The following is a 26,378-nucleotide window of genomic DNA, read 5'->3' as shown; positions in this document are numbered from 1 at the left end:
CCTCACCAACATGTTGGCAAGTTGGTGCTATAAATTGGAAGCTGGGATTGCTGGTGAAGGGCCTTGCTTATCTCCCATATAGTCTCTCCATGTGGCAAGGTTGGGCCTCTCACGCATGGTAGTCTCAGTATACTTAGACTTCTTAATGACCACTAGTTTCCCCCAGAACACAAATGTGGGAGTTGCTAAGCCTTCTTAATATCTGGGTCCGGGAGTTCCCCTCGTGGTGCAGTGGTTAACGAATCCGACTAGGAACCATGAGGTTGCGGGTTCGGTCCCTGCCCTTGCTCAGTGGGTTAACGATCCGGCGTTGCCATGAGCTGTGGTGTAGGTTGCAGACGCGGCTCGGATCCTGCGTTGCTGTGGCTCTGGCGTAGGCCAGTGGCTACAGCTCCGATTCGACCCCTAGCCTGGGAACCTCCATATGCCGCGGGAGCGGCCCAAAGAAATAGCAAAAAAAAAAAAAAAAACAAAAAAAAAAAAAAATCTGGGTCCGGAAGTCCCAGAATGTTGTTGCCGAATTCTGTTAGTTAAAGGTCACAAAGTCAGCCTACATTCAAGTGGAGGGACTGCACAGTGGCATGAATGTCAGGAGACATGGTTCCCTGGGGGCTGCCAGTGTAACCAACTATTATGGTCTATCCTTTGGCCTCTAATGATTTGTGTTCCTCCTACATGTAAAATTATACTCACATATCCCAACACTTCCAATATGAAGCTTTAACTGAAGTCCATAGTTTACATTAGAGTTCATTCTTCCTATTGTACAGTTCCATAACTTTTTTTTTTCTCTTTGCAGCAGCACCCATGGCATATGAGGTTCCTGGGCTAGGGAGTGAATTAGAGCCTCAGCTGTAGGCCTACACCACAGCCACAACAACACCGGATCTGAGCTGCATCTGTGACCTATACTGCAGCTTGCAGCAACACTGGCTCCTTAACGCATTGAGGGAGACCAGGGATCGAACCTGTACCCTCATGGATACTATGTTGGGTTCTTAACCTGCTGAGCCACAGGAGTAACTCTTCCATGGGTTTTGAAAACTGAATAATGTCATGATCTACCATTACAGTATATAATACATAATAGTTTCATCACTCTAAAAAGCTTGTGTTCTTTCTACTCATTTCTCCCTCTCCTCCCTAGCCACTGGCAACTACTGGTATTTTTACTGTGTGTATTGTTTTGCCTTTTCCAGAATATCATATTGTTGAACTCACACAGTGTGTAGCCTTTTCAGATTGGCTTCTTTCACTTAGCAATATGCACTTAGGTTGCTTCCATGTCCTGTCGTGACATCATAGCTCATTTCTTTTTATCATTGAATAATATTCCATTGTATGGATATATGATAGTTTGTCCATTCACCTGTTGCAGGAATGTTGGTCATTTATAATTTTTTTTTTTCATTTTGCCTTTTCTAGGACCGCTCCCATAGCATATGGAGGTTCCCAGGCTAGGAGTCTAATCGGAGCTGTAACCACTGGCCTACACCAGAGCCACAGCAACGAGGGATCCGAGCCACATCTGCGACCCACACCACAGCTCATGGCAATGCCAGATCCTTAACCCACTGAGCAAGGCCAGGGATCGAACTCACAACCTCATGGTTCCTAGTTGGATTCGTTAACCACTGTGCCACGACGGGAACTCCGGTCATTTATAATTTTGCTACGAACATTTATAAACAGTCGCGTGGGCAAGATTTTGTGTGGACATATTTACACTCTTTTTCGGTAAACACCTTAAGACTGTGATTCCTAGATCACAAAGTAAGATTATATCTAGTTTTGTAAAAAACTGCCAAGCTGTCTTCCAAAGTGTCTCTTCCATTCTTCAGCAATGACGGGAGTTCCTGTTGCTCTACACCTTCATATCCATTTAGTGTTACCAGCATTTTGGATTTTAGCCATTCTGATAGACGTGTAGTAGTAGTCCATCGTTTTAATTTGCAATTCCCCAGTGATATATGATGTTGAGCACATTTTCATATGCTTTATTTGCTATCTGTATATCTTCTTTGGTAAGTTGTCTGTTCATGCTTTCTGCCCAGTTTTAATTGGGTTGTTTGTTTTCTTATGGTTGAGCTTTAAAACTTCTTTGTATTTTTTGGATAAGCTCTTTACTGGCTATGTGTTTTGCAAATATTTTCACACCACCCTTGGTTTTATTTCCATGCTCTTAGTGGTGACTTTTGCAGAGTGAAATTAATTTTCATAAATTCAACTTATCAATTTTTAAATTCATGGAGCATGATTTTGGTTTTGCATCTAAAAATGAATTGCCAAAGCAAATCACATGGATTTTCTATTATACTATCTTCTGGAAGCTTTACAGTTTTGCAATTTACATTCCTGCTTACATTCAATACTCTTTGTTAAATAAATTAAGGAAGGTTAATGGTAACGGAATGGAACAGATGAGGTTGGGTGGGAAGAAAGCTATTGGTTCTACAGATTTTGAAGGCATCAGCAAAAAATTAACAGTTAAAGTCTGTGGGGAACACATCCGGAGAACTAAGTTGCCAGTTAAGACATATTAAGACAGCCAGCTGATCAGAAGAGTAGGATTCAGGGTAGACCAAAGGCAAATTAGTTCAGAAAAGATTAAAGATCTGGTGCACTGATCAGAATTTCAGGAGAGGCAGTCCAGTACCCTGGAGAGCTCCCCAAAGAGTCCTTGTTTTGACAGGCTAGGGCTTCCAAATCCTCCTACCTGAGCATCTACATTTCTTATTGGACTAGAAACCTAAACCACTGCACTACATGAGTTTTAAATAACCTCTTAAATATTACAAGGGTATAAAAACTATGAAATAGACACATACAGAAGAAAAGAATCTCACCACAGAGGGACAACCATTAACTAATGACAACGGGGAAGCAAGATCCACAAATGGACCCTATTTATTCATTCCTGTCTTCTTTGGTCAGCAATCCTTGAATGGTCCAATTTAATGTACACATTTGAGGAAATTAAAATTTTTTCTTTTTGGCTGTGCCCTCGGCATGTGGAAGTTCCTGGGCCAGGGATCAAACCCATGCCACTGCAGCCACCCAAGCTGCAGAAGTGACAATGTCAGGTCCTTAACCCACTGAGCCATGGGAAAACTCCATGAGGAAACTAAATTTGAATTCCTAAGATTATATAATTAAACATATTCTGATTCAGTTCTAACCACTATTTGTGCCAAGCCCTTGTTTCTGGCATAGGAGAGACAGGGAAGAACACTAGTGAAACAAACTGGATTGGATACCAAAGCTTGATTAAGTGTGTACTTCTCCATCTAATACCAGACCTCTCTTTTACTGAGCTCCAGATACATTTCCTGCTGCATACTGGACATCTCATTTTAATATTCCAAGAGTACCTTAAACTCAATTTGTTCAGAACCTATTTTATTAATTTGCCTCTCAAATTTTCCCACATGTTTTATTTATTATCCATCTTGGTTAAGTTGAACATCAACTCCCTTACCCAATCTTTGCAAAAATGAAGACCACAAGAAAGAAAAAAAAAGAAGAAATAAGAAACAAAGAAATACAGTCATCACCTCTCATCTCACTCAAGCCACAACCCTCAAAGATTAGCCTTAAATCAATTCATTCTTTCACCTATCTTTTCCAGTGATTGCCAAGTTTTTTGGTATCTCCTTCTCTCTTTGAAGTCTCTTTCCCTCTCTGTTCAGGCCTTCACCCATTACTCACCTGGATAGTTGCAGTAGCCTCTTTATTTTGCAGTATTTCCTGTCTTGAATCCAATTTCCACACTACCACCAGAGAGATAGTTCTAAAACGTGGATTTATTTTATATTCTCTGATAGTTCTCTCTCTCTCTCTCTCTTTTTTTTTTTTTTTTTTTTTTTTGGTCTTTTTAGAGCTGAACCTGTGGCATATGGAGTTTCCCAGGCTAGGGGTTGAATCAGAGCTACAGCTGCTGGCCTACACCACAGCCACAACAACATGGAATCCAAGCCATGTTTGTGACCTACACCACAGCTCACAGCAATACCAGATCCTTAACACACTGAGCGAGGCCAGGGATTGAACCTTTGTCCTCACAGATGCTAGTCAGATTTGTTTCCACTGAGCCAAGATGGGAACCCCCCAGTTCTCTATTTCTAAATAGGTTAATGGTTAAAGAGTAGTCTCCAGTGGATAAGCAATGAGATCCTGCTGTATAGCACTGGGAACTATATTTAGTCACTTGTGATGGAGCATGATGGAGGATAATGTGAGAAAAAGAATGTATATGTGTATGTGTGTGTGTGTGTGTGAGTGAGTGTGTGAGTGAGTGACTGGGTTACTTTGCTACATAGAGAAAATTGACAGAACACTGTAAACCAACTATAATGGAAAAAATAAAAATCACTAAAAAAAAAAGTAATCTCCAGAGTCAAACAAAACTGAATTCAAATCTGCACTTACTGTTGTGTGACCCTGGACAACTTGCTTATCTTCTCTGTACCTCAGTCGCTTTACCTGTAAAACAGGAATTAATAATATCTTCTTCACAGGGTTGGTGAAAATATTAAATCAAATAACATATGTAAAGTACTTTTTCACATGTCTTAGCAGAGGGTAAACATTCAATAAATGTTATTATTATTACTATTTTTATAATAATGGGAGTTCAAACTTCATTGCATGTTAGTAGCCTCAAAATATTTTGACAGCTCAGAATAGCAACCCCATTTTTGGGAAAACATCTCCTTTCTCACTCCAACTATGTGCTTCTTGTGGTGGCAGCTAATAAAAGACTTCACTTATTTGGCTATGGGTGGGCATTGATCCATTTTTTTGTTGAATATCTCATCTTCTTGCCTATGACATCTGGTTCAGGTTGGGCATGCAACCCAAGCCTAGCCCATTGGAATGCTCCCCAGATATTTTTTTCAGCTGGAACTCTAAGGGTGAGAGTAGGAATAGGGGAAGAAGTTAGAGGGAGAAAATTCTCTTTCCTTAATCTATAGTAAAATGTAACCTCCCTAAAAACTGTGTTTTCCACTAAACAGAGAAGGCCAACTGCTGAAGAGAATGAAACATCATTAAGAGCGGAGCAAAAATGAGAGAGAGGGAGGGAGAGAGAGACAGAGATGGAGAGACACACAGAGAGAGACCGAGAGAGAGAGAGAGAGAGAGAGAGAGAGAGAGAGATGAAGGGCCCTAGAATCTTTTTAGTTCCTCTTTTCAGGCAACACCAAGGCACCCTTCCAAGGCTTGCTCTGGTTGTAGTCATGACCCTTGCAATCAAAAAAAAAGTCTTGGAGTTCCTGTTGTGGCACAGTGGGAATGAATCTGACTAGTATCCATGAGGATGCGGGTTGGTCCCTGGCCTTGCTCAGTGGACCAGGGACCTGGCATTGCCCTGATATGTGGTGTTGTGTAGGTTGCAGATACAGCTTGGATCCCACGTTGCTGTGGCTGTGGCTGTGGTTGGCAGCTGTAGCTCCGATTCAACCCCTAGCCTGGGAAATTCCCATGTCACGGGTGTGGCCCTAAAAAACCAAAAAAAAAAAAAAAAAGTCTTGACTGATTTTTTCTCACTCCTAGCATACATCACACCCTTTCATACCGCTATACATTTGTATTATATCTTTTTTTTTTTTTTTTTTTTTTTGGTCTTTTTGCCATTTCTTAGGCCGCTCCTGCGGCATGTGGAGGTTCCCAGGCTAGGGGTCTAATCGGAGCTGTAGCCACCGGCTACGCCAGAGCCACAGCAACGCGGGATCCGAGCCATGTCTGCAACCTACACCACAGCTCATGGCAACGCCGGATCGTTAACCCACTGAGCAAGGGCGGGGACCGAACCCGCAACCTCATGGTTCCTAGTCGGATTCATTAACCACTGCACCACGACGGGAACTCCTGTATTATATCTTAATCACTTACTAATGTCACTGTCTTCAGACTCCAAGCCTTCAGCCCACTTTGTGGTTATATATTTATTATCAATGCTTGTACCCTGTCCTGAACACTATACAGCATGGTTCTTCTGTTATTTATTGTTAAATAAATAAATATCCATATAAAATTTTATTTACATAAAGGCAGACCTATGGTCCATATGTGTTTCCTAGGAATAGGGATATAAAGAATAGTAATATCCACCTACCCTCTAGGAGCTCACAGCTGAATCGAGGGGGTTAAGCATGTAATAATTGCTGTAAGAGAAAAAAAAATAAAGCACTTTTACACATATTGTTTAATTTAATCCAAATGCTAAAGTTTTAATGTTGGTATTCTTATCCTCCCAAATGAGCTGATAAGAAGCTCAGGCTGTGAGGTTAGAAAACTTGCCCAAGATCCTTAGGGCAAGTGACAGAGGCTGGCCAGTAATGGAAGTCCTTTGTCCTCCTGGGTTCCTGCCTCTGCTACTCTGTGATTCACCTCATGCTTCCTCTCTTAGCTTGTCCACATATTTGAATGTTAAGTGGACAGAACAGCGGAGTGAAGCAGATAAGATGGTTTATTTTTCTTACCATTGGATGATTCATTCTCTCTCTCATCCTCTTCCCCCCAGATTTTGGTGACTTAATCTTTAAAAGCTTGTGTCATAAGCAGGGTATGTCACAAGCATGAACTGGAACTTAGTTCTTAGGACTCTTAATTGAGTAGTTTGTTTTGACTGGACACGCACTTCTCACTCACCTTAAATTTTTGACTGCCAAGAAAGCACAAATATCAGTTGATGGAAGCACATGTAAATCCTTCTGGGATTAGGGTAGAGGACGGCGATTTGACAAGGCTGAGGAAGGTGTCTGTGCCACAGGATCCCAGCTCTGATAAAGCTGTGCACAGTGCAGGAGTGCACTTTGAAACTAGGAAGGAAAGCTGCTTTATAATGCATGGTCTCCCTAGAACTATCCTCTGAAAAAACTTAACATTCTGCCAGCTAGTGAGGAAAAAAATATTTACAGGGTCCACATTCATATTCCCAAACAAGTAATAGAGGGTGAATTTGGAAGTGAGAAGGAATAAATTGATAATGGGCACAATTATTTTTTTTAAGATTTATTTTACAAGGGTGTAAATTTGCTATGTATACTTTTTACACCACATTATTGGGCTTAACAAGCAATATCATGTTGTATATGGACTTTTAAGCTTTGGATTAAAAAAAAGCGATTTAAACAAACCCTTTTGATTTTATTATCACCAAAACATTCTTTTGTTGTTGTTGTTTCAGATCTATTTTCCTTTTCACACCAATGAAGGCAAACTCTCTAAGAACACAGAGTGTCTTTCTTTGATCTCTCTGATTATTTGTATTTCTATCTCTGCACAATGAACAACATAAAAGGTCTTTCAGATTTTCTTCACAGAGAATACTAGTTAATACTTGGGAGCTTACAGATTTATAAATGGTATTTTATAACATTCCCTGTGACTTGTTGATGATAAAATTTGAGAATTACCTAATATTTTGAATATTCTGGTCAAAATTATGTATATATATATATATATGTATATACATATATATATATATATTTTTTTTTTTTGTCTTTTCTAGGGCCGCACCCACAGCATATGGAAGTTATCCAGGCTAGGGGTCTAATCGCAGCTGTAGCCGCCAGCCTACGCCACAGCCACAGCAACGCCAGATCCGAGCTGTGCCTGCGACCTACACCATAGCTCACGGCAACGCTGGATCATTAACCCACTGAGCGAGGCCAGGGATCGAACCTGCAACCTCATGGTTCCTAGTCGGATTCGTTAACCACTGAGCCACGATGGAAACTCCTCAAATTTTTATATTTTTCATTTTTGGTTTTGATTATGGTATGGAGTTCAATGCTGTTATTGAGTTCTGTTATACATTAACATATCTAACTCCAAATTGCATTGGCTTAACACAACCAGAGTTTATTCCTTTAATTAAACATCCATATGCAAAAAGATGAGTAAAGGCCCATACCTCACAGTACACACAAAAATTTACTCAAAATGGATCATAGACTTAAATGTAAAAGCTAAACTTATAAAACTTCTAGAAGAAAACATCATAGAATATCTTTGTGATCTTGGGTCAGGCAAAGGGTTCTTAGATATAACATCATAAGCATATGGCAGTTAAAAAAAGATAAATTGGACTTTATCAAAATTAAGAAACTTTTGCGCGCCAAAAGACACCATTAAGAAAATGAAAGGATAAGCTATAGACTGGAAGAAAATATTTGCTAATTAAGTATCTGATAAAGAACTTGTATCAGGAAGTATAAAGACTACTTATAACCTGATAAAAAGAAGACAAACAGCCCAGTTAAAAAGTGGGTAAAAGATCTGAATACCTGCTTCACCAAAGAAGACAAAATAATGGCTAATAAGCACGTGCAAAGATATTCCACATCATTAACCATTAGGGGAATACAAATTGAAACCACAATAAGAAACCACTTCACTTACTCCCACTAAAGTGAGTAAAAATAAAAACAATAGACAATAACAAGTATTGATGAGCATGTGGAGAAATCGGAACCCCCACATTGCTCACACTTTGGAAAACAGTTCAGCAGTATCTTAAAAAATTAAACATAAACCTACCATACAATGCGGCAATTCCACTTCCAGGAATCTATCCAAGAAAAATAAAAACAAGTATCTACACAACACTCGTACATAAATGTTCATAGCAGCATTATTCATAATAGTCCCAAACTGGAAACAATTTAGATGTGCATCAACTGGTGAATGGATAAACGAAATATGGTACATTCACACAGTGAAGTACTATTCAGCAATACAAAAGAAAGAACTAGAGGCACATGGTATAACATGGATGAACCTCAAAAACATCATATTGAGTGAAAGAAATCAGACTATAAGAATCCACTTACATAAAATGGCTGGAAAAGGCAAATCTATAGAGACAAATAACAGATTGCCTGGGATTGGGAGTCGGACCAGGTCTTGAGAGTAAATGGGCATAATGAATTTTTTTAGGATGGTAGAAATGTTCTAAAACTGGATGGCACTCTTATAGTCACTGCTTGTTGTCATTTAAGGACCCAAACTGATAGATGTTCTACTTCAACACTTGCTTCCATGATCACTACAGCAGGTGGGAGGAGAAGGTGCCTCTGTCTCTTAAAGATTTTCCTAGAGAGTGATTCACTTTCCCTTCTATTTTAGTGGTAAAAGCAAGTTACATGGCCATACCTAGCTTTAACGGTGCAAAAGACTGCATTTTCACTTTGTGTCTGGAGGAAAGGAGAATGAGAATTTTTGTAAACAACCCTTATGACTATAACGGAAATACATAACAATAAAGGGTACAGTTTACTCTGGAGTTATTTTGCTTTGCACTTCCAGGAGCTTGACGAATGTTTCTTCTCAAGGTTCTCATCCACTGCATGTTGCTTAGTTAACAGAAATTTCTAAGAACACAGTTACAGACATTCTTTGCATTTTACTGCAACTCCCTTAGTGCCCTTGACTCCCTGAGCACCTGGCTTCCTTAACTTGGATGACTACACTTTTGTACTTCTATGTTTACATAGGAAAACAGCAAGCCTCTTTTTCCCCCTTCCAAAAGGCAGGCATCATTGACTTCTCTAAAATATAAGAGATTAGAACACTTTCATGTGGCTAAAGAGGCCAAAAGTTAGACCAATAAATGGAAATTATAGAAGGGCAGACTATATATCTACATAAGGAATAATTTTCTAATTAGCATCTGTGCAATTGCATTGGCTGCCTCTGAGGTGTCAAACCACCAAAGATTTTGAAATTGAGGCTTGATGACCACTTGATATAACAGTCAAGATAAATGAGGAGAATTTAAACCAAATAATTCTCTAAAACTGATTTTTTTTTTTTTTTTTTTTTTGTCTTTTCTAGGACCGCTCCCACGGCATATGGAGGTTCCCAGGCTAGGGGTCTAATCGGAGCTGAAGCTGTCAGCCTACACCAGAGCCACAGCAACACAGGATCCGAGCCGCGTCTGCGATCTACACCATAGCTAATGTCAACACCGGATCCTTAACCCATTGAGCAAGGCCAGGGATCAAACCCGCAACCTCATAGTTCCTCCTCAAATTCGTTAATCTCTGTGCCACGACGGGAACTCCTCTAAAACTGATGTTTCATGATTAGGCTTAGCTGCAGAACAAGTACACCTGTTTGTACTATATTTATCCATTTTTGGACTGCATCTATACTTGTCAAGTCAAGCTCTATTCAACCAAAAGTGAAGGGCATTGAAGACAAATTTATGAGACATCATGTTATCATTCAAAGTGAAATTTAAAGGTAACAGAGGAGTTCCCGTCGTGGCGCAGAGGTTAACAAATCCGACTAGGAACCATGAGGTTGTGGGTTCGGTCCCTGCCCTTGCTCAGTGGGTTAACGATCCGGCGTTGCCGTGAGCTGTGGTGTAGGTTGCAGACGCGGCTCGGGTCCCGCGTTGCTGTGGCTCTGGCGTAGGCCGGCGGCTACAGCTCCGATTCAACCCCTAGCCTGGGAACCTCCAAATGCGGCGGGAGCGGCCCAAGAAATGGCAAAAAGACAAAAAAAAAAAAAAAAAAAAAAAGTAAAAAAAATAAATAAATAAAATTAAGGTAACAGAGCTCACTCTGTCTTCTTTAACAGACTAAAATTTTGATTAGGATTTCAGGAGAGGCAAAGGAGTAGAAGGGTATGACTAAAACGGTGTGAATAAAATGACTATGTGAATTTGCCAAATTCTGAGACCTTAGGCTGAGGGGAACTCCTTTTGAAATAGGAGTAAAGTGAGTTTAGACCACAAGAGGTACTTTTTCAGAGAAAGAAAAGACACGGTACTAATTATCCCTGCGCTGTTATATGAGACGAAAATATAAAATGATTTTTTAAATATTCTGACAACGTTATAAACAAAGGTACCACACGCGGCGACTAAGAGGAGCTGGGTTTCATCCACGTAGAAGTCACAGAGACACGCTCGCAATCTGTCACTTGGGACCTCTATCGGCAGCAGGCTCAGGGTCTGCCCTGGTACGAAAAAGTTCTGTCCTCCTACCAGAAACCACTTGGCACGAGAGTATTCTCAGATTTCATCACAATTGGTAAGGATCTGCAAAGCACACAGGCAGAGACACCTTTCACCCGCAGGGGAAAAAAAGTCCGAAAGCAGCTCCTGACAGGAAGGAATTTGGGGCCGAGCAAAATACAATTCTGACATCCAGGGTCTCTTCCCCGCTGAATGAAATTCCAACAGCAGGCCTCAGGGAGAAGAGAGAAGAAACGCGCTTAATCTACGATTTTCTCCACAGAAAAGAAATGAGCGGGCCAAGACGCAGGGAGCACCGTCCCACTTCTCAGGAACAGAACCTGCCCGGGCCAAGTTGGACCCGACCTGCCCCCCTGGAGCAGCCGCTGCGGCAGGGCTGCCGACGGCCGGGAGCGCAGCCCTCACTATTGTGTTAGCGCCGGCGGCGGAAGGACTTGGCCCCACCGCAAAGTTAAAGAGTCCTTCTTTGTTCAGCCCCGGCCGCGGACGCAGGGCGCGGTGTTCCTCCGCGCTCGCGCCGCAGTCCCCGCCCCCTCGCGGCCCTGGAGAGCTGCCATTCGGCTGGGAGTCGCTCCGCGCTCCCAGAATGCACCGGCAGTCCGCGGGAAACCAAAATGGCGAAGGGTTGTAGCGAAGTGGGCTGTGTTTGAGGCCGGTTTAGAACGCTCATTCTGCCCCCAACCCTCGTCCCCAGGACCTCGGTTTGTGCGTGTGTTTGTGCGGGGTGCCCGGTGGGGCGGGTGCCCAGTAAGTGCTCGGACTCGCAGGGGAAGCCCCCACGGGGTCGTGATTGGTTCTTTTTTCCTGTATGAAGCGGTTGGCACCACTGAAGTGACCGAATGAGGTGAGAGACCTTGGCCTGGGAACCAGGCTCTTCCGGAGGAGGTGGAGGGGGTGGGGAGGAGAAAGAAAGGAAGCAAGTATAAAAGGGAAAGATGGAGGCTCGAGGTGGGGGTGGGGGTTCCAGTACGTGTATGGGGGTGCCTTGCCTGCATGTACATGTTGAAAAGAATGGATGGAAAGGAGTAGTCAGTTGGGTGTTGGAGCAAATAGGGACTAAAGGAGCGAGCAGGGCGTTGGGGAAGTCGGTTGGAGGAACAAGACGAAACGTTGAGACGGGGAAGCTGTGTTTGGAGGGGCAGGAAGGAACCTGGGGGCGGGAGACGGTTGGAGGGGCAGGATGAACCTGGTGATGAGGGGGTGGGGAACTGAGGGGAGGAGCCGTTAGGAAACGGGGAGCGAGGGAGATGTGGGGACCAGAGCGAAGGGGTTGCCTGGGACCTTGGGAGGCGCAAAGGGAAGTAGCAGCTTGGAACCGGAGGGTGATGGAATTGTACAGAATTGGAGAACGGGGGTAGAGTAGACGGGCAGGATGGAGTGTGGGGATAGGGGGAGTAAGGATGGGGATAAGTAGCGCCTGAGAGCAAGCCATGAGGCTTAAAGGGAAGAAGTGGGAGGGAAAGTGAGAGATGCGGGAGAGGAGCCTACCGAAAATCTGGGGCAATTCTTCTCTTTAAATAAATCTAACTCCTGTGCTCGCTCGGATGTAGCTTTGTATTGTAGTCATTTTTTTTTTTATCCCTGAGGTAATTACAGTTGAAGGGATTTTTAGCTAATTTGCCAAGATTTCTGAACATGTTTTAGTAGTGCCAGAACTCTTAACTGTGTGTGTTTTACAATCTGGCGTCCTTGGTTGCGAGAATTTTTCTTTGGAAGCAACTGGAGGGAACAGATGGAATTATCGGGGTGATGTGACGAACAGTGAGGGTTCCCGAACAATGGAAAAAGGGATATGGAATGCTGTTCTGTTCTTTAAAACGTGGGACTTTGGTTAAGGCGAGAACCATTTACTCATTGGAGTATGAAAACCTAGGTAGGCCTGTAGATGACATCAGAAAGCACCATGTGAGGTCGGTATAGAACTAGAAATATGTAAATAGTGCCTGATTTAATTTGACTCCAGATGCTCCGGTAGTAGTAACTTTCTCCTTCAGATTGATTCCATGTGAGCCTCTGTACACCTTGCCTACAGGCTGGTTTCAATTTCCATGTGTTCTTTCTCTCTTGAGAATTCCTTTTTTGGGTAGTCGAATGCAAAGACAGTGAACTTAAAAGTATTTAACGTGAATAAAGTAAAATGTACATAAATTATTGAGTAACCTTTTCAAAGATTTGAAGTTCTTTAAGTGGAGCCATTTTGACTAACAGCTTTAAGTACCCAGTAGTTTTGGCAAGGAAAGAGACAGAAATTTTTTTTATTCTTGAGATTTGGAATGTTGTTCACCCTCCAAGCGTTTGTAGTGACAGCTTGCAAAGGGAGTGCAAAGTGAAACTTTTTGTTTTTGTTTTTTTAGGTTCCTAAATATAAAAATCTATTTGAATTCATATTTTAAATTTGCTCACCTTCAGTTTTTTTGTAAGTACTAAAAATATTCTGAAATATTTGAATTAAGAGTGCACCTGTTTCCTGATACTGCGTATTCGTGTTAATGGGCATTAACGGAAATCTATACCTATCAGGATGAAATGCACACACAATTTTAGAGCTGGAAGTGTAGAAATCATCTGGTTAAACTTTTTTCTAGATAGAACAAAATATTAAATTACGCTTTTAATTATGCCTACTACCTGAAAGCTCAGTTAGGAAAGAAATTTTATTCTGCGTATTTTGCTATGGGTCATAAACTGATGTTGTGGATTATAAATATGCCTTTTCTTTAGGTCTTTGACTGAAAGGATAACTTGCTTATATTTCAGATAATCTTTACATCTGACTTTAGGAAACTGGCAGTCTAGTGATAATCTGTCTTAACAGATGGGGAAATTGGCCTCTGAGGAGTTGCCATGACCAACATCTGTATCTTGGTGGTTCCGAAAGTAAAATTTAACTGCAGCTTTAGTCTAAACTTCCATGAAATTCCTTGATTGGTATTTTTATATTTTGTTTCCCCTGTTGTTCAGGATTTGTTTCTTGCGGCAAAATACAACCCCGAGTTGGAATATGGACGTTTCCCCATGGGTGTTTTTTTACATATATTTTTGAGTAGTGTTGTCAAATAGAACTTTCTGCAGTGATGATAGTTATCTGTCTGCTCCATCTAGTATGATAGCCATAGGCTCATGTGGATGTTGAACACTGGAAATGTAACTGGTGAGACTAAAATTTGAATTTATAATTTACTTTCTTAAAACTAAAACTTGAATGGCCATTTGTATTTGTTGTGTTGGACAGTACATTATTATTGCATCCATTTATTAGGAATTGTCACCCCCATCAACCATGGAAACCACAGGAGCCCAAGGGTAAGGATCTTTGAACTAAGATCTTTGAACTAAGGTGATTCAAATTCTCTTTGTACATTTTTAAGATGAAATATTCTTCATTTTTGCCACATACCATTGGGAAAGAATAACGAAGGTCTCTGGTCTTTTTAGGATAGAAGATTCTGTTTCCTTTGTCAGAAGGCAACAGAAATGCATGTTAAGAAGAATTAGTTTACCTTGATATTTTAAAAAATTATTTTGTTATTTTTACACGTGAAATTTTAAACATGTACAAAGTGAATGGTAGTATAATCAACTGTTTTATATCCATGTTTGTTTCATCTCTACTCCTACTCCTTTTATGTTATTTTTTATGTTTTTTTTTTTTTGAGGTAAAATTGGCATGTTGAAATGCACAAATCTTAAATCTACATTTTTAATAAAATAGTTTTATTGAGATATAGTGCAGTATTCTATTTATATACACATAATTCACATGTATGTAACCCTTTTAAGGTACAATTCAATGATTTTTAGTCTACTCAGAGTTGTGTGAATATCACCGTTATCTAATTTCAGAACATTTTCATCACCCCAAAGTGAAAGTGTATCCATTAGTAGTCACTCTCCATTCTTCCCTACTCTTTACTCCTACCCCTGGCAATCACTGATTGACTTTCTGTGTTCATATTTTGCCTATTCTGGACGTTTCATACAAGTAAAGTCATACATTTTTGTGACCTTTTGTGTTAGGCTTCTTTCACCTGGCATAATGTTTTCAAGGGACATCCATGTTGTAGCATGTATCAGTCCTTTTTAATGGCTAAAATATATTTCATTGTGTGAAATATACTACATTTTGTTTATTCATTCATCAGTTGATAGACATTGGGTTTTTTCCTACTTTTTGACGTGAATAATGTTACCATGGACATTTGTGTACAGGGTTTGTATGGACACATGCTTCCATTTCTCTTGGGTACATATCTAGGAATGGAATTGTTGGTTCAGGTGATAACCTCTGTGTTTTAACATTTTGAGGAACTGCTAAACCCTTTTCCAAAGACCCTGTATATTCTCATCAGCAACTGTGAGGGTTCCAGTTATTTGCATCTTTGTCTTTTTTATTATAACCATTCTATTGGGTGTGCAGCGGTATCTCATGGTTTTAATACGGATTACCCTGATGGCTAAAGTTGTTGAGCATCTTGTCCCTGTAGCTATTGGCCTGTTGTCTCCTTTCTTTGAAGAACTGTCTATTCAGTTCTTTGGCCTATGTAAAAAAATTGGATTATTCCTCCTTTTACTGTTGAGTAGTAGGCTACACACACACACACACACACACACACACACACACACACACACACTTTCTTTTCTTTTTATGGTTGCATTTGTGGCATATGGTAGTTGCCGGGCTTGGGGGTTGAAACCGAGCTGTAGCTGCCAGCCTATACCACAGCTTGCGGCAACTCTAGATCCTTAACTCATTGAGTGAGGCCAGGGATAGACCTGCATCCTGGTGGACACTGTGTCGGTTTTTTTCTTTCTTCTTTTCTTTTTAAGCCTGCATCTGTGGCATATGGAAACTCCCAGGCTAGGGGTCAAATTGGAGCTGCAGCTGCCAGCCTGTGCCACAGCCATTGCAATGCCAGATTTGAGCCACATCTACAACCTGCATCACAAAACTTATTTTGGATGCAAGTGCCTTATCATATGTATGATTTGCAATTTTTTTCTCTTGTTCTGTGGTTGTCTTTTCACTTGATGTGTCCTTTGAAGCACAAAAGCTTTTAAATTTTATGACGTTTATCTTATCCCTTTTTCTTTTTTGCTTGTGCTTTTGATATATCTGAGAATCCATTGTCTAATTCTAGAACAGTTTTCACAAATGGATGTAACTGCATATCTCATACACCTATCATGGTATAGAATACTTCACTGTTTCTAGGAAGCTTACATGTAGCCTTTCTCAGTCCTTCCTTTCCCTAACTACTACTGTTCACCTTAATTTTGAATATAACTTTATATAACTGGAATCATGCAGTATGCATATCTATTAACATTTTTGTTTCATAAAACTAGCACTGCTGTCTTAGCTCAAAAAATCCCTTTCTGCCTCAGATATTGTAGTAGTAGCTTAAGAATCTTACATTATGCTGTCACTATCCTAACCAGTATTTTATGTAATATAAGTTTTTTAAAATTTATTTTTATTTATGTATTATTTTTATTTTTTTCTTTTTATGGCTGTACCTGCAGGATATGGAAGTTCCCAGCTAGGCGTGGAATCAGAGCTGCAGCTGCAGGCCTGCACCACAGCCATGGCACCACCGGATCTGAGCTACATCTTCAGCCTGTGCCACACCTTGCAGCAACACCGGATCCTTAACCCACTGAGAGAGGCCAAGGATCAAGCCTGTATCCTCATGGATACTATGTAGGGTTCTTAACCTGCTGAGCCACAACAAGAACCCTACATAAGCTTTTTTATAATGGCTTGTGAAATAAGTTCTCTTGTTTTGAATGGAAGAAATTGAGTAGGGAATCAATGTGAATTTACTTCCACATGTTGCCCAAGATGAAGATTTAAAAATTAGGGGAACAAGGACAATGTGAGGGATTGTTGTAATGATGGAAATATTGGTATATTGATATGGAATCTGTTATTTCTTACAATTGCATATCTACAATTATCTCAGACTAAAATGTTGATTAAAAAATAAAAATTAGGGGAACAAAGTGGACCAAAGCAGGTGTAGCAAGAACATGTTCAATTTGTTTGCTTTCACTCAGGTTCTAAAAAACAAACTAACGATGAGCTTTTGTTTTTCTTTACCCTTACTAGTGAATTTTATATAGGAGAAGAAGCGCCCACAATTTTTTAGGTTGTAGTAGGGGGTGGAGTGGAAAGACATAGTTGTCTATTGGGGAGTACTGAATATATACTCAGAAGCTTTGGGTCTTTGTTTAATCTGTCAGCTCTGCATCAGTTATGGTTTCTTTACCTTTAAAATAACATAGGTGCGGGATGTTACTTACCTATGTTCACAGGATTGCTAGGAGAGTCAAGGAGGAAAATAAAGGAGAAAGCACTTTATAAATTCTAGGTGCAGTATAATTGTATAGTGTTATTTTCCAAAATCTTTTTCCAGAAGAGTTATATATAGAACAAGAGAACCATGTATACCTGTGATGAAGCCTATGAACTAAAAACACCCTGTACAACCTTCCCTGGATAAGTCTAATACTGATGAATAATTTATTTTGCCCTATTCATAATTAAAACTTCAAACATGTTAATTTAACTGCCACGTCCCCTGTTGAGTATATTTAGAAGTGTTACTGAACCAAATGTTAAATATTTTAAAAAACGTATTTACTTAAAGTTTGCAAAATATTGACCGCTGGTGTTTTGGGATGACCAGCACTGATAGTTTCTCTTTGACATTAGATAAGCACTCATAGCGCTAAAAACCTAAAAAGAGAACTAAAACAAACAAGACCAGTTTCTTAGAACTCACCCTAGAGATTCTAATTTGAGAGGTATGGTGTGGGCTTTTATATATTTTTATGTTTAAAAACTTTTTCCGCTTGATTTTGTTTTGCAGCCATGGTTAAGAAGTACTAGATTTTTGTTCTCGGGTCAAGATTAGAAACTTAGGAGTTCTTATTAAAACATTACTAAGAACAATACAAACGAAAGACTAATAATAGGCATACTCTTTTTTCATACCTGAAAAAGAAAAATATTTTAGTACTATTTCCATCTCAAAAATATTTTAAGTAGGTGATTAATACATTAAGTAGTTAATGGAACTTTTTAGTCTGGGAATCTTGTGAACTGTTAAATGTTTTATAAAATTGCATTTAGGTGTTGCCAGATAGAGAATTCTTTCAGAGAAGTGTTCAAACAGAGGCTAGATGATCATCTTATTCAAGAATATTATAAAGAGGGATTTTTTCTTTTCCCCATTAGCTAGGAAGTAAGTGACCTAGGAACTTTCTACAACTAAAATAAGATTCTAGATTTTTTTTGTCTTTTTTGCCTTTTTAGGGCCACACCCATGGCATATGGAGGTTCCCAGGCTAGGGGTCTAATCAGAGCTGTTGGTGCTGGCCTATGCCAGAGCCCCAGCACTGCCAGATCCAAGCCATGTCTATGACCTACACCACAGCTCATGGCAACGCCAGATCCTTAACCCACTGAGGGAGGCCAGGGATGGAACCCACAACCTCATGTTTCCTAGTTGGATTCGTTTCCGCTTCGGCACAACAGGAATTCCCAAGATTCTAGATTTTAATGAAGACAGTGAGCACTGTTTTTCCATTAGGTTGAAGAGAATTGTCAAGGGGTATAGACTCCTTTCTCAAATCAAGGGGTATAGAATCCTTCCCCAAATCAAGTCCTTTTTAAATTATTTCCTAGTTCTCAGTCTTCACTTTATATCTAAATCCATCTGTCAGTTTTTTCTTTTTCAAAACAGGCTGCAGAAATTATGTTATCATTTTGTTTTAAGAGTTTTATTGCTCTTCATTAGAGAGGACCCAACAGAAGTAGTTATTTGCAAAGATTAAAAATTTAGAATATTCTTATATTATCGTTAGTGCAGTGATTCCCAATTTTTTTGCTTTCAGGACTCCTTTACACTGTAAATTATTGACGATCCAAGAAATTTTACATGGGTTATCTCTATTAATATTTACTGACTAGAAATTACACTAAAAATTTAAAAATGATAATATGTATGTGTCTTAATCGTAGGAGTGAAAATATTACATATCATTTAGTCTCTGGAAAAATTCCACTGTGGTTGTGGGAGAATGAAAAGGGCAGATAATGTCTTAATGTTTTTTGGAAACTAGCTATGACCTTGTAGATGCCCAGGAACTATACCTTGAGACCTACTACTCTGGTTTACCGTTTCTTTAGAAAGTTAGGCTTGTTTTGCACTTTGCAGGGTGCTTAGCATTCCTGGCCTCCCCTTAAGCGGATTTTTGTCTTTTCATGGAGGAAAATTTGAGGCTCTCAAACATGAACTGCTTCAGCTTCCTTTCTTCACATATATCAAATTAACAATAAATGTACTCAACCTCATATGAGAAGAAATGTACCTTCTTTGATTCAAGGCTAGTCTTTCCCTTAAAGATTCAATTTCTCTGACGTGTGTTTTCAATTATCTTTTTTTTTTTTTTTTTAACTCAGGGACTTTTTTTTTTAAATTAATTAATTTATTTTTATTTTTTTATCTTTCTGCCATTTCTTTGGCTGTTTCCGCAGCATATGGAGATTCCCTGGCTAGGGGTCTAATTGGAGCTGTAGCCACCGGCCTACACCAGAGCCACAGCAACTCGGGATCCGAGCCGAGTCTGCAACCTACACCATAGCTCACAGCAATGCCGGATCCTTAACCCACTGAGCAAGGCCAGGGATCAAACCCGAAACTTCATGGTTCCTAGTTGGATTCGTTAACCACCGCGCCATGACAGGAACCCCTCAATTATCTTTTGATACCTTCCTTTTGTGTGAGAAAAATGGTCAATACTTTTCATACTAAAAAATAGAGAAAGCCATGCCCTTTAACCTTGTCTCCTCTTCCAGATGTTTGTAGCTTTCTCTCCTTTACATAGCCAGGCTCTTTATGAAAATTTTCAACTTTGGCTCTCATTTAAAGTGGGTTTTTTTTGTTTGTTTGTTTGTTTGTTTTTGGCTTTAGGGCCACACCTGTGACATATGGAAGTTCCCAGGCTAGGGGTCTCATTGGAGCTGACGCTGCCGGGCTACACCACAGCCACAATGTGGGATCCAAGGCACATATGCAGCCTACACCACAGTTCATGGCAATGCCAGATCCTTAACCCGCTGAGCGAGGCCAGGGATTGAACCCACGTCCTCATGGATGCTAGTCGGGTTTGTTACCGCTGAGCCATGATTGGAACTCCTTAGAGTTTTATTAATAAACATATAATATAGATGTACATACACACACACACACACACATGGACACACACACTCATTGTAGAAAACTTAAATATTAAAAAAACTTTATATCAGCCAGACATCTACCAGAATGCTTTTATTTAGTCTCATTGCTCTATTTCTTGTTTTTTCTTTTGTTTTTGGCTATGCCTGTGGCACATGGAAGTTCTGGGCCAGGGATCAAATCCTCACCAAAGCAGCAACCCAAGCCGCTGCAGTGACAGCACAGGATCCTTAAACTGCTGCACCACGTGGGAACTAGCTTATTGTCTTATTTCTAAGCATATTTTTCATTTATGTTAAACACTTTAACATTTCCTTTTGTGGGGTAATGCATCTCGTTAAAAAAAATATCAAAGAGTAAAGAAACAGAAGGATTTAAAGTCAAGAGCTGTAGTCTTCAGGCCTCCTGAGTCCTACTTTGGAAGTGGATTACTTTATTTATTTCTTTATTTTCTTCTTTTTATGGCCATACCTGCAGCATATGGATATTCCTGGGCTAGGGGTTGAATCTAAGCTGCAGCTGCTGGCTTGTGCCACAGCCACAGCAACATGGGATCAAAGTTGCTTCTGCTACTTATGCCTCAGCTTGTGGCAATGCCTGTTCCTTAACCCACTGAACAAGGTCAGGGATTGAACCCATATCCTCATGGACACTTTATCAGGTTCTTAACCCACTGAGCCACAATAGGAACTCTGAATTTATTTTTAAATATTATATTCCTTTGTTCTGGTCATATGTCCATAATGCTAAATAATACTTTTTAATTTATTCACTTTAGACATTCTGCTGTATAAAGACTTCCCCGCTGTGATATGCAGTTAACTTATACCCAGCATCTCCTTTCCTCATTTCAATTATTGGGTTTTCTCTTGATTAGATCTTTAACCTTAAACTTAAACCCTTTTTCATATTCCATCAAATTTAGACTTTATTCCTCCACCTTGTAAGGGAAGTATTAAGTCTCTTTGTTTCTCTTCTTCCTTCCATCTCTGAATTTTTGTCATCTTTACTTTGCTTTTCTGTTTTATTTTTATTTTTTATTTTTTGTCTTTTTAGGGCCGCACCTGTAGCATATGGAGGTTCCCAGGCTAGCGGTAGAGTTGGAGCTGTAGCTGTTGGCCTATACCACAGCCACAGCAGCACGGGATCTGAGCTGCACCTGCGACCACAGCTGAGAGCAACGCCAGGTTTTTAACCCATTGAGCGATCCAGGGATCAAACCTGCATCCTCATGGATGCTAGTCAGATTCGTTTCCATTGAGCCACGACAGAAACTCTTTACTTTGCTTTTCTGTTTTAAATTTTGATAACATTTAATATTCTCTCCTTAACCATAATTGTCTCTGCTTTGTTTATAGGTTGATTCTAAAGGTTGAAAATTAATAAGCAGCTTTTACATGATTTTGGCTAATACTGTTTGCAGTGTCAGATAGAACTACAGTTGCAGTTCCTTTCTTGTAAAAATTTTTACCTTAAAATTTCTAACACCTTTTCATGTTTCCTCTGCCTTTGTCTTACCTATACACTTTTCATACTGTCTGGTTTGTTAAAATCTCCTTTTTCCTCAGATATATCTTTCTTTGGAACCCTCTTTTTTTTTCCCTTTTTCTTTTTCTAATGCAGACCGATTGCTCTCTCGATTTTTTTTTATGGCTGCCATTATGGGACTTCTCTATGTTTCTCTCTTGGGTTGGGTACACTGTTTGCTACATCCCATGTTTTTTTCCTTTCTTGGGGATACTTTCTCATTTTGCTAGAGCCATTATTTGATGTATCACTAAGAAAGAAAAAGTCAGGAGGTCCCATTGTGGCTCATTGGTAACAAGCCCAACTAGTACCCATGAGGATGCAGGTTTGATTCCTGGCCTTGCTTAGTGGGTTAAGGATCTGGTATTGATGTGAGTTGCAGTGTAGGTCGCAGACACAGTTCGGATCTGGTGTTGCTGTGTCTGTCGTATAGGCTGGCAGCTGCAGCTCTGATTCGACCTCTACCCTGGGAACCTCCATATGCTGCAGGTCCTGGTGGAACATGGTACTTAACATGTAGAATTTTTATTTTAGGCTGATTGAAAGTGAGCTCTTTATCTGTCATGCTTGTGTAAACATAAATAGGAAAGTATAAAGTACTCGGTTAAGGTATTCCTATGACTTCTTCCTGTTAAAAATTTGCTTGTTTTGAATCCGTTAAAAAAAATTACGTTGTATTGAGATACTTCCATATACCATTCTAATTCACCCTTTTAAAGAATACAATTCAGTGTTTTTTTTTAATTCACAGAGTGTGGAATCATCACCACTATTTAATTTTAGGACATTTTATTATCCCCCAAAAAAACCCCTACCAATTAGCATTCATTCCACTTGTTCTCCATTTCCCCTACCTCCTCAGCCCTTGGCAACTGCTAATTGACTTTCTGTGTTTATATTTTGCCTATTCTGGACGTTTCATACAAGTAAAGTCATACATTTTTGTGACCTTTTGTGTTAGGCTTCTTTCACCTGGCATAATGTTTTCAAGGGACATCCATGTTGTAGCATGTATCAGTCCTTTTTAATGGCTAAAATATATTTCATTGTGTGAAATATACTACATTTTGTTTATTCATTCATCAGTTGATAGACATTGGGTTTTTTCCTACTTTTTGACGTGAATAATGTTACCATGGACATTTGTGTACAGGGTTTGTATGGACACATGCTTCCATTTCTCTTGGGTACATATCTAGGAATGGAATTGTTGGTTCAGGTGATAACCTCTGTGTTTTAACATTTTGAGGAACTGCCAAACCATTTTCCTAAGATCCCTTATCCTTTATATTCTCATGAGCAACTGTGAGGATTCTAGTTCCTCTGCGAGTTTTCTGTCTTGTGTGTGTGTGTGTGTGTGTGTGTGTGTGTGTGTGTGTGTGTGTGTGTGTGTGTGTGTGTGTGTGTGTGTGTTGTGTGTGTGTCTGTCTGTCTTTTTTATGACTGCACCCAAGGCATATGGAGGTTCCCAGGCTAGGGGTCAAATAGGAGCTGTATCTGCTGGCCTAATCCACAGCCACAGTAACGCAAGATCCTTAACCTACCGAGCAAGTCCGAGGCTTGATCCTGTGTCCTTAGGATACTAGTCAGGTTTGTTAACCACTGAGCCACGACGGCAACTGCCTGTCTTTTTGATTATGATCGTTCTGTTGGGTGTGCAGTAGTATCTCATGGTTTTAATACAGATTACCCTGATGGCTAAAGTTGTTGAGCATCTTGTCCCTGTAGCTATTGGCTTGTTGTTTACTTTCCTTGAAGAACTGTTTGTTCAGGTCTTTGGCTGTTTAAAAAAAATTGAATTATTCTTCTTTTTACTGTTGAGCAGTAAGCGTATTTTGTATACAAGTGCCTTATCAGATACCTGATTTGCAATTGTTTTCTCCTGTTCCTTGGGTTGTCTTTTCATTTGATGGTGTCCTTTGAGGCACAAAAGCTTTTAATTTTGACTAACTTTAATTTATCCCTTTTTCTTTTTTTTGTTTCTACTTTTGATGTCATATTGAAGAAACTCTTGCTGAACACACTGTCAGAAAGATTTACTCCTGTGCTCCATTTTGAGTTAATTTTTATATATGGAATGAGGTAGGAGTCCAGCTTTATTTTTTACAGGTGAATACTAGTTTCTCAGAACCATTTGTTTAAAAAAACTCTTCTTTCTCCATGTAATTGTTTTGACAATCTTTTCAAAATCAATTGACCATAAATGTAATAGTTTGTTTATGGATTCTCAGTTTCATTTCATCGATTTCTGTCCTTAGGCCTGCATCATAATGTCTTGATTACTGTTGCTTTGAGTTCTGAAATTGGGAAGTGCTTACGTTGGTTTTGTTGTTCCTTTTCAAGGTTGTGTATTCTGTGTTTCTTGCTTTGTGTGAATTTTAGGATCTGTCAGTTTCTGCAAAAAAGACACCTGGGATATTGATAGACATTGCATTGAATCTGTAGGTCATTTTGGGAATATTAACATCTGTGAACATGGGGTGTTTTTCTAATCATGTAGGTCTTATTTAATTTCTTTCTCTGATGTGTGGTTTTCATTGTACAAGGATTCTACTTTTTTGTTAAATTTATTCCTAAGTATTTTGTCTTTTTTCTTTTGCCTGCTGTGTGCAGTAGCTTGATGTGGGAATTTCAGTTCCCACACCAAGGACTGAACCCATTTGCAGTGGTAAAGGTGCTAAGTCCTAGACCACTAGGAAACTCCTCCAAGTGTTTTGTTCTTTTTGGTGCTATTGCAAATGGAATATTTTCTTTTTTTTTGGTATTTTTCTAGGGCTGCACCCTGCAGCACATGGAGATTTCCAGGCCAGGGGTCTAATCGGAGCTGTAGCCGCCGGCCTGTGCCACAGCCACAGCAATGCAGGATCTGAGCCGTGTCTGCGACCTACACCATAGCTCACGGCAACGCTGGATTCTCAACCTGCTGGATTCTCCAGGGATCAAAGCCACAACTTCATGGTTCCCAGTCGGATTCGTTAACTACTGAGCCACAACGGGAACTCCCAGAATTTTTTCTTAATTTCATTTTCTGTTGTTTGTTGCCAGTGTATGGAAACAAAATTGATTTTTGACTTTTGTGTGTTGATCTTGTATTCTGCAACCTTGACGAACTGTATCTCATAGTATCAGTTTTGATGCCACTGTGAATATTGGTGATGATGTTTCTTTAATCTACATAAGAATTAAAATAATTATGTAAAAATTGGTGTCAGGCTCTAGTGCAGGCTTATAAATAAAGCAGGTCTTGATTCTCACTTTGGGAAACCAACTGAAAATGTCTCATTTACTGTGTGTACCCCATATTCTCCCATAATCATTTGCTTTTGGAGGGATAAAAAAATGCCTCAGTATTTTCTCTAATATTTTCTCCCCAGTACCTCCTGACACCCATTTTCTGTGCTTTGATGCTGATACTTTTAGTATATGCATATGCATTGGCCACAAGGCATGCTCTGCTTCTGCTGCTTGGCGAGTTAGTGATTAGAAGTTACTATCAATTGTAACACAGATGGTGAGACAGATCTGCATTTCATTGAGTCAAAATGTGAAAATTATATATGTCCTTAAGTTAATGACTGCTCTAGGTTTATGGCCCATGGGAGCTTTGTAAGTAAGGAATGAGTAAAATAAAAACATTTATTGATCATCTAGTCTGTATATTTATGTATTTATTTATTTTTGGCTGAGTCCATGGCATGCAGAATTTCTCAGGCCAGGGATCGAACCTGAACCAGTGTGGTAACAATGCCGAATCTTTAGTCAACTGAGTCACCAGGTAACTCCCAAACAGGTTTCCTTATTGCAGATTGAAAGTGCATTAAATAAGCTGAGGTTGGTGGGAAGATGAGTTAGGAGTCTGTGGTAGTAGTGCAGATGAGAACTGATAATGACCTGAAATAAGGCCATCATTATGGGAGATATTTGAGTGTGGTTTTTAAGAGAGAATCAGCAGGATTTGGTGATTATTTGGAGAGTTAGGGTGGGGAGGGAATCAAGGATAAATTTCTAGCTTGAGAGATGGTCAGAAAATAATGGTATTAACTGAGATAAGGAATACTGGGAAAGGGGAAGAATTTGAAGAACATGTAGTTTTGTTAAGTTAAAGGTGCTGGGGAAATGCAGATTGAGATACCTAGTGGGCGGTTGGAAGTCTGAAGCTTTTTTTTTAAATTGAAGTATAGTTCATTTACAGTGTTATGTTAGTTTCAGGTATATAGCAGAGTGATTCAGTTATACTTACATATATATCTATTTTTTCATATTCTTTTCTCTTATAGATTATTACAAAATATTCAGTATAGTTCCTGGCCTGAAGCTTTTGAGATAGGATGGTGCTAGAGATAAAAGATACAGAAATTGTCAACAGTCAAAAATTAGGTGAAGCATTAGGAGAACATGACCACCAAGGATAAGCAGAACATGTAGAACGAGAGGAGGAAACCCTAGGCATCTCCACCAGTGGATTGGCAGAGGAGGAGGGGGTCAGTATGTGAAATATCAGATAGGTGGGAAAAGCCTCTCATACTAGGGGTGAGAGCTATCTTAGAAACTAAGAGAAATGAATTTCAAGCAGTAGGTCATGATCATCAATTATTATGTAATGATTTGGGTACAGT

The 26,378-nt window shown here is 39.7% G+C and overlaps 1 protein-coding gene and 1 long non-coding RNA gene across 9 annotated transcripts in view; one reads left to right on the top strand and one right to left on the bottom strand.

Annotated features, from left to right (window-relative positions):
• LOC146404262 (uncharacterized) overlaps nucleotides 1-11,399 on the bottom strand; it is a 93,061-nt gene extending 81,662 nt beyond the window's left edge. The window contains exons 1-5 of the long non-coding RNA XR_014844778.1: nucleotides 10,864-11,399; nucleotides 9,160-9,200; nucleotides 8,545-8,575; nucleotides 6,116-6,164; nucleotides 4,429-4,482 (exon numbers count right to left, since the gene is read on the bottom strand). This is a non-coding gene — a long non-coding RNA (uncharacterized LOC146404262). The remainder of the gene's footprint in view (nucleotides 1-4,428; nucleotides 4,483-6,115; nucleotides 6,165-8,544; nucleotides 8,576-9,159; nucleotides 9,201-10,863) is intronic.
• A 174-nt stretch (nucleotides 11,400-11,573) lies between these two features.
• The window catches only part of MTF2 (metal response element binding transcription factor 2), a 74,291-nt gene continuing 59,486 nt past the window's right edge, over nucleotides 11,574-26,378 (top strand). For 7 of the 8 annotated variants that reach the window (XR_014844776.1, XR_014844775.1, XM_005663669.4 and 4 more), the window contains exon 1: nucleotides 11,574-11,834. Coding sequence is in view for 2 of the 8 variants with exons in the window: in XM_021090204.2 (XP_020945863.1) it covers nucleotides 11,830-11,834 (5 nt within the window). In the remaining 6 variants the exon portion in view is untranslated. The remainder of the gene's footprint in view (nucleotides 11,835-26,378) is intronic. The other variant, XM_085024000.1, reaches the window with a different exon arrangement.

The sequence above is a fragment of the Sus scrofa genome, chromosome 4, assembly GCF_054392235.1.
Source record: "Sus scrofa isolate SSC_HxYL_T2T_F1_AM1 chromosome 4, Sscrofa_HxYL_maternal_Yorkshire_Landrace_v2.0, whole genome shotgun sequence".
Lineage (NCBI taxonomy): Eukaryota > Metazoa > Chordata > Mammalia > Artiodactyla > Suidae > Sus > Sus scrofa.
The sequence above is the reverse complement of the archived record's forward strand: the minus strand, read 5'-3'. Positions and strand labels throughout refer to the sequence as shown.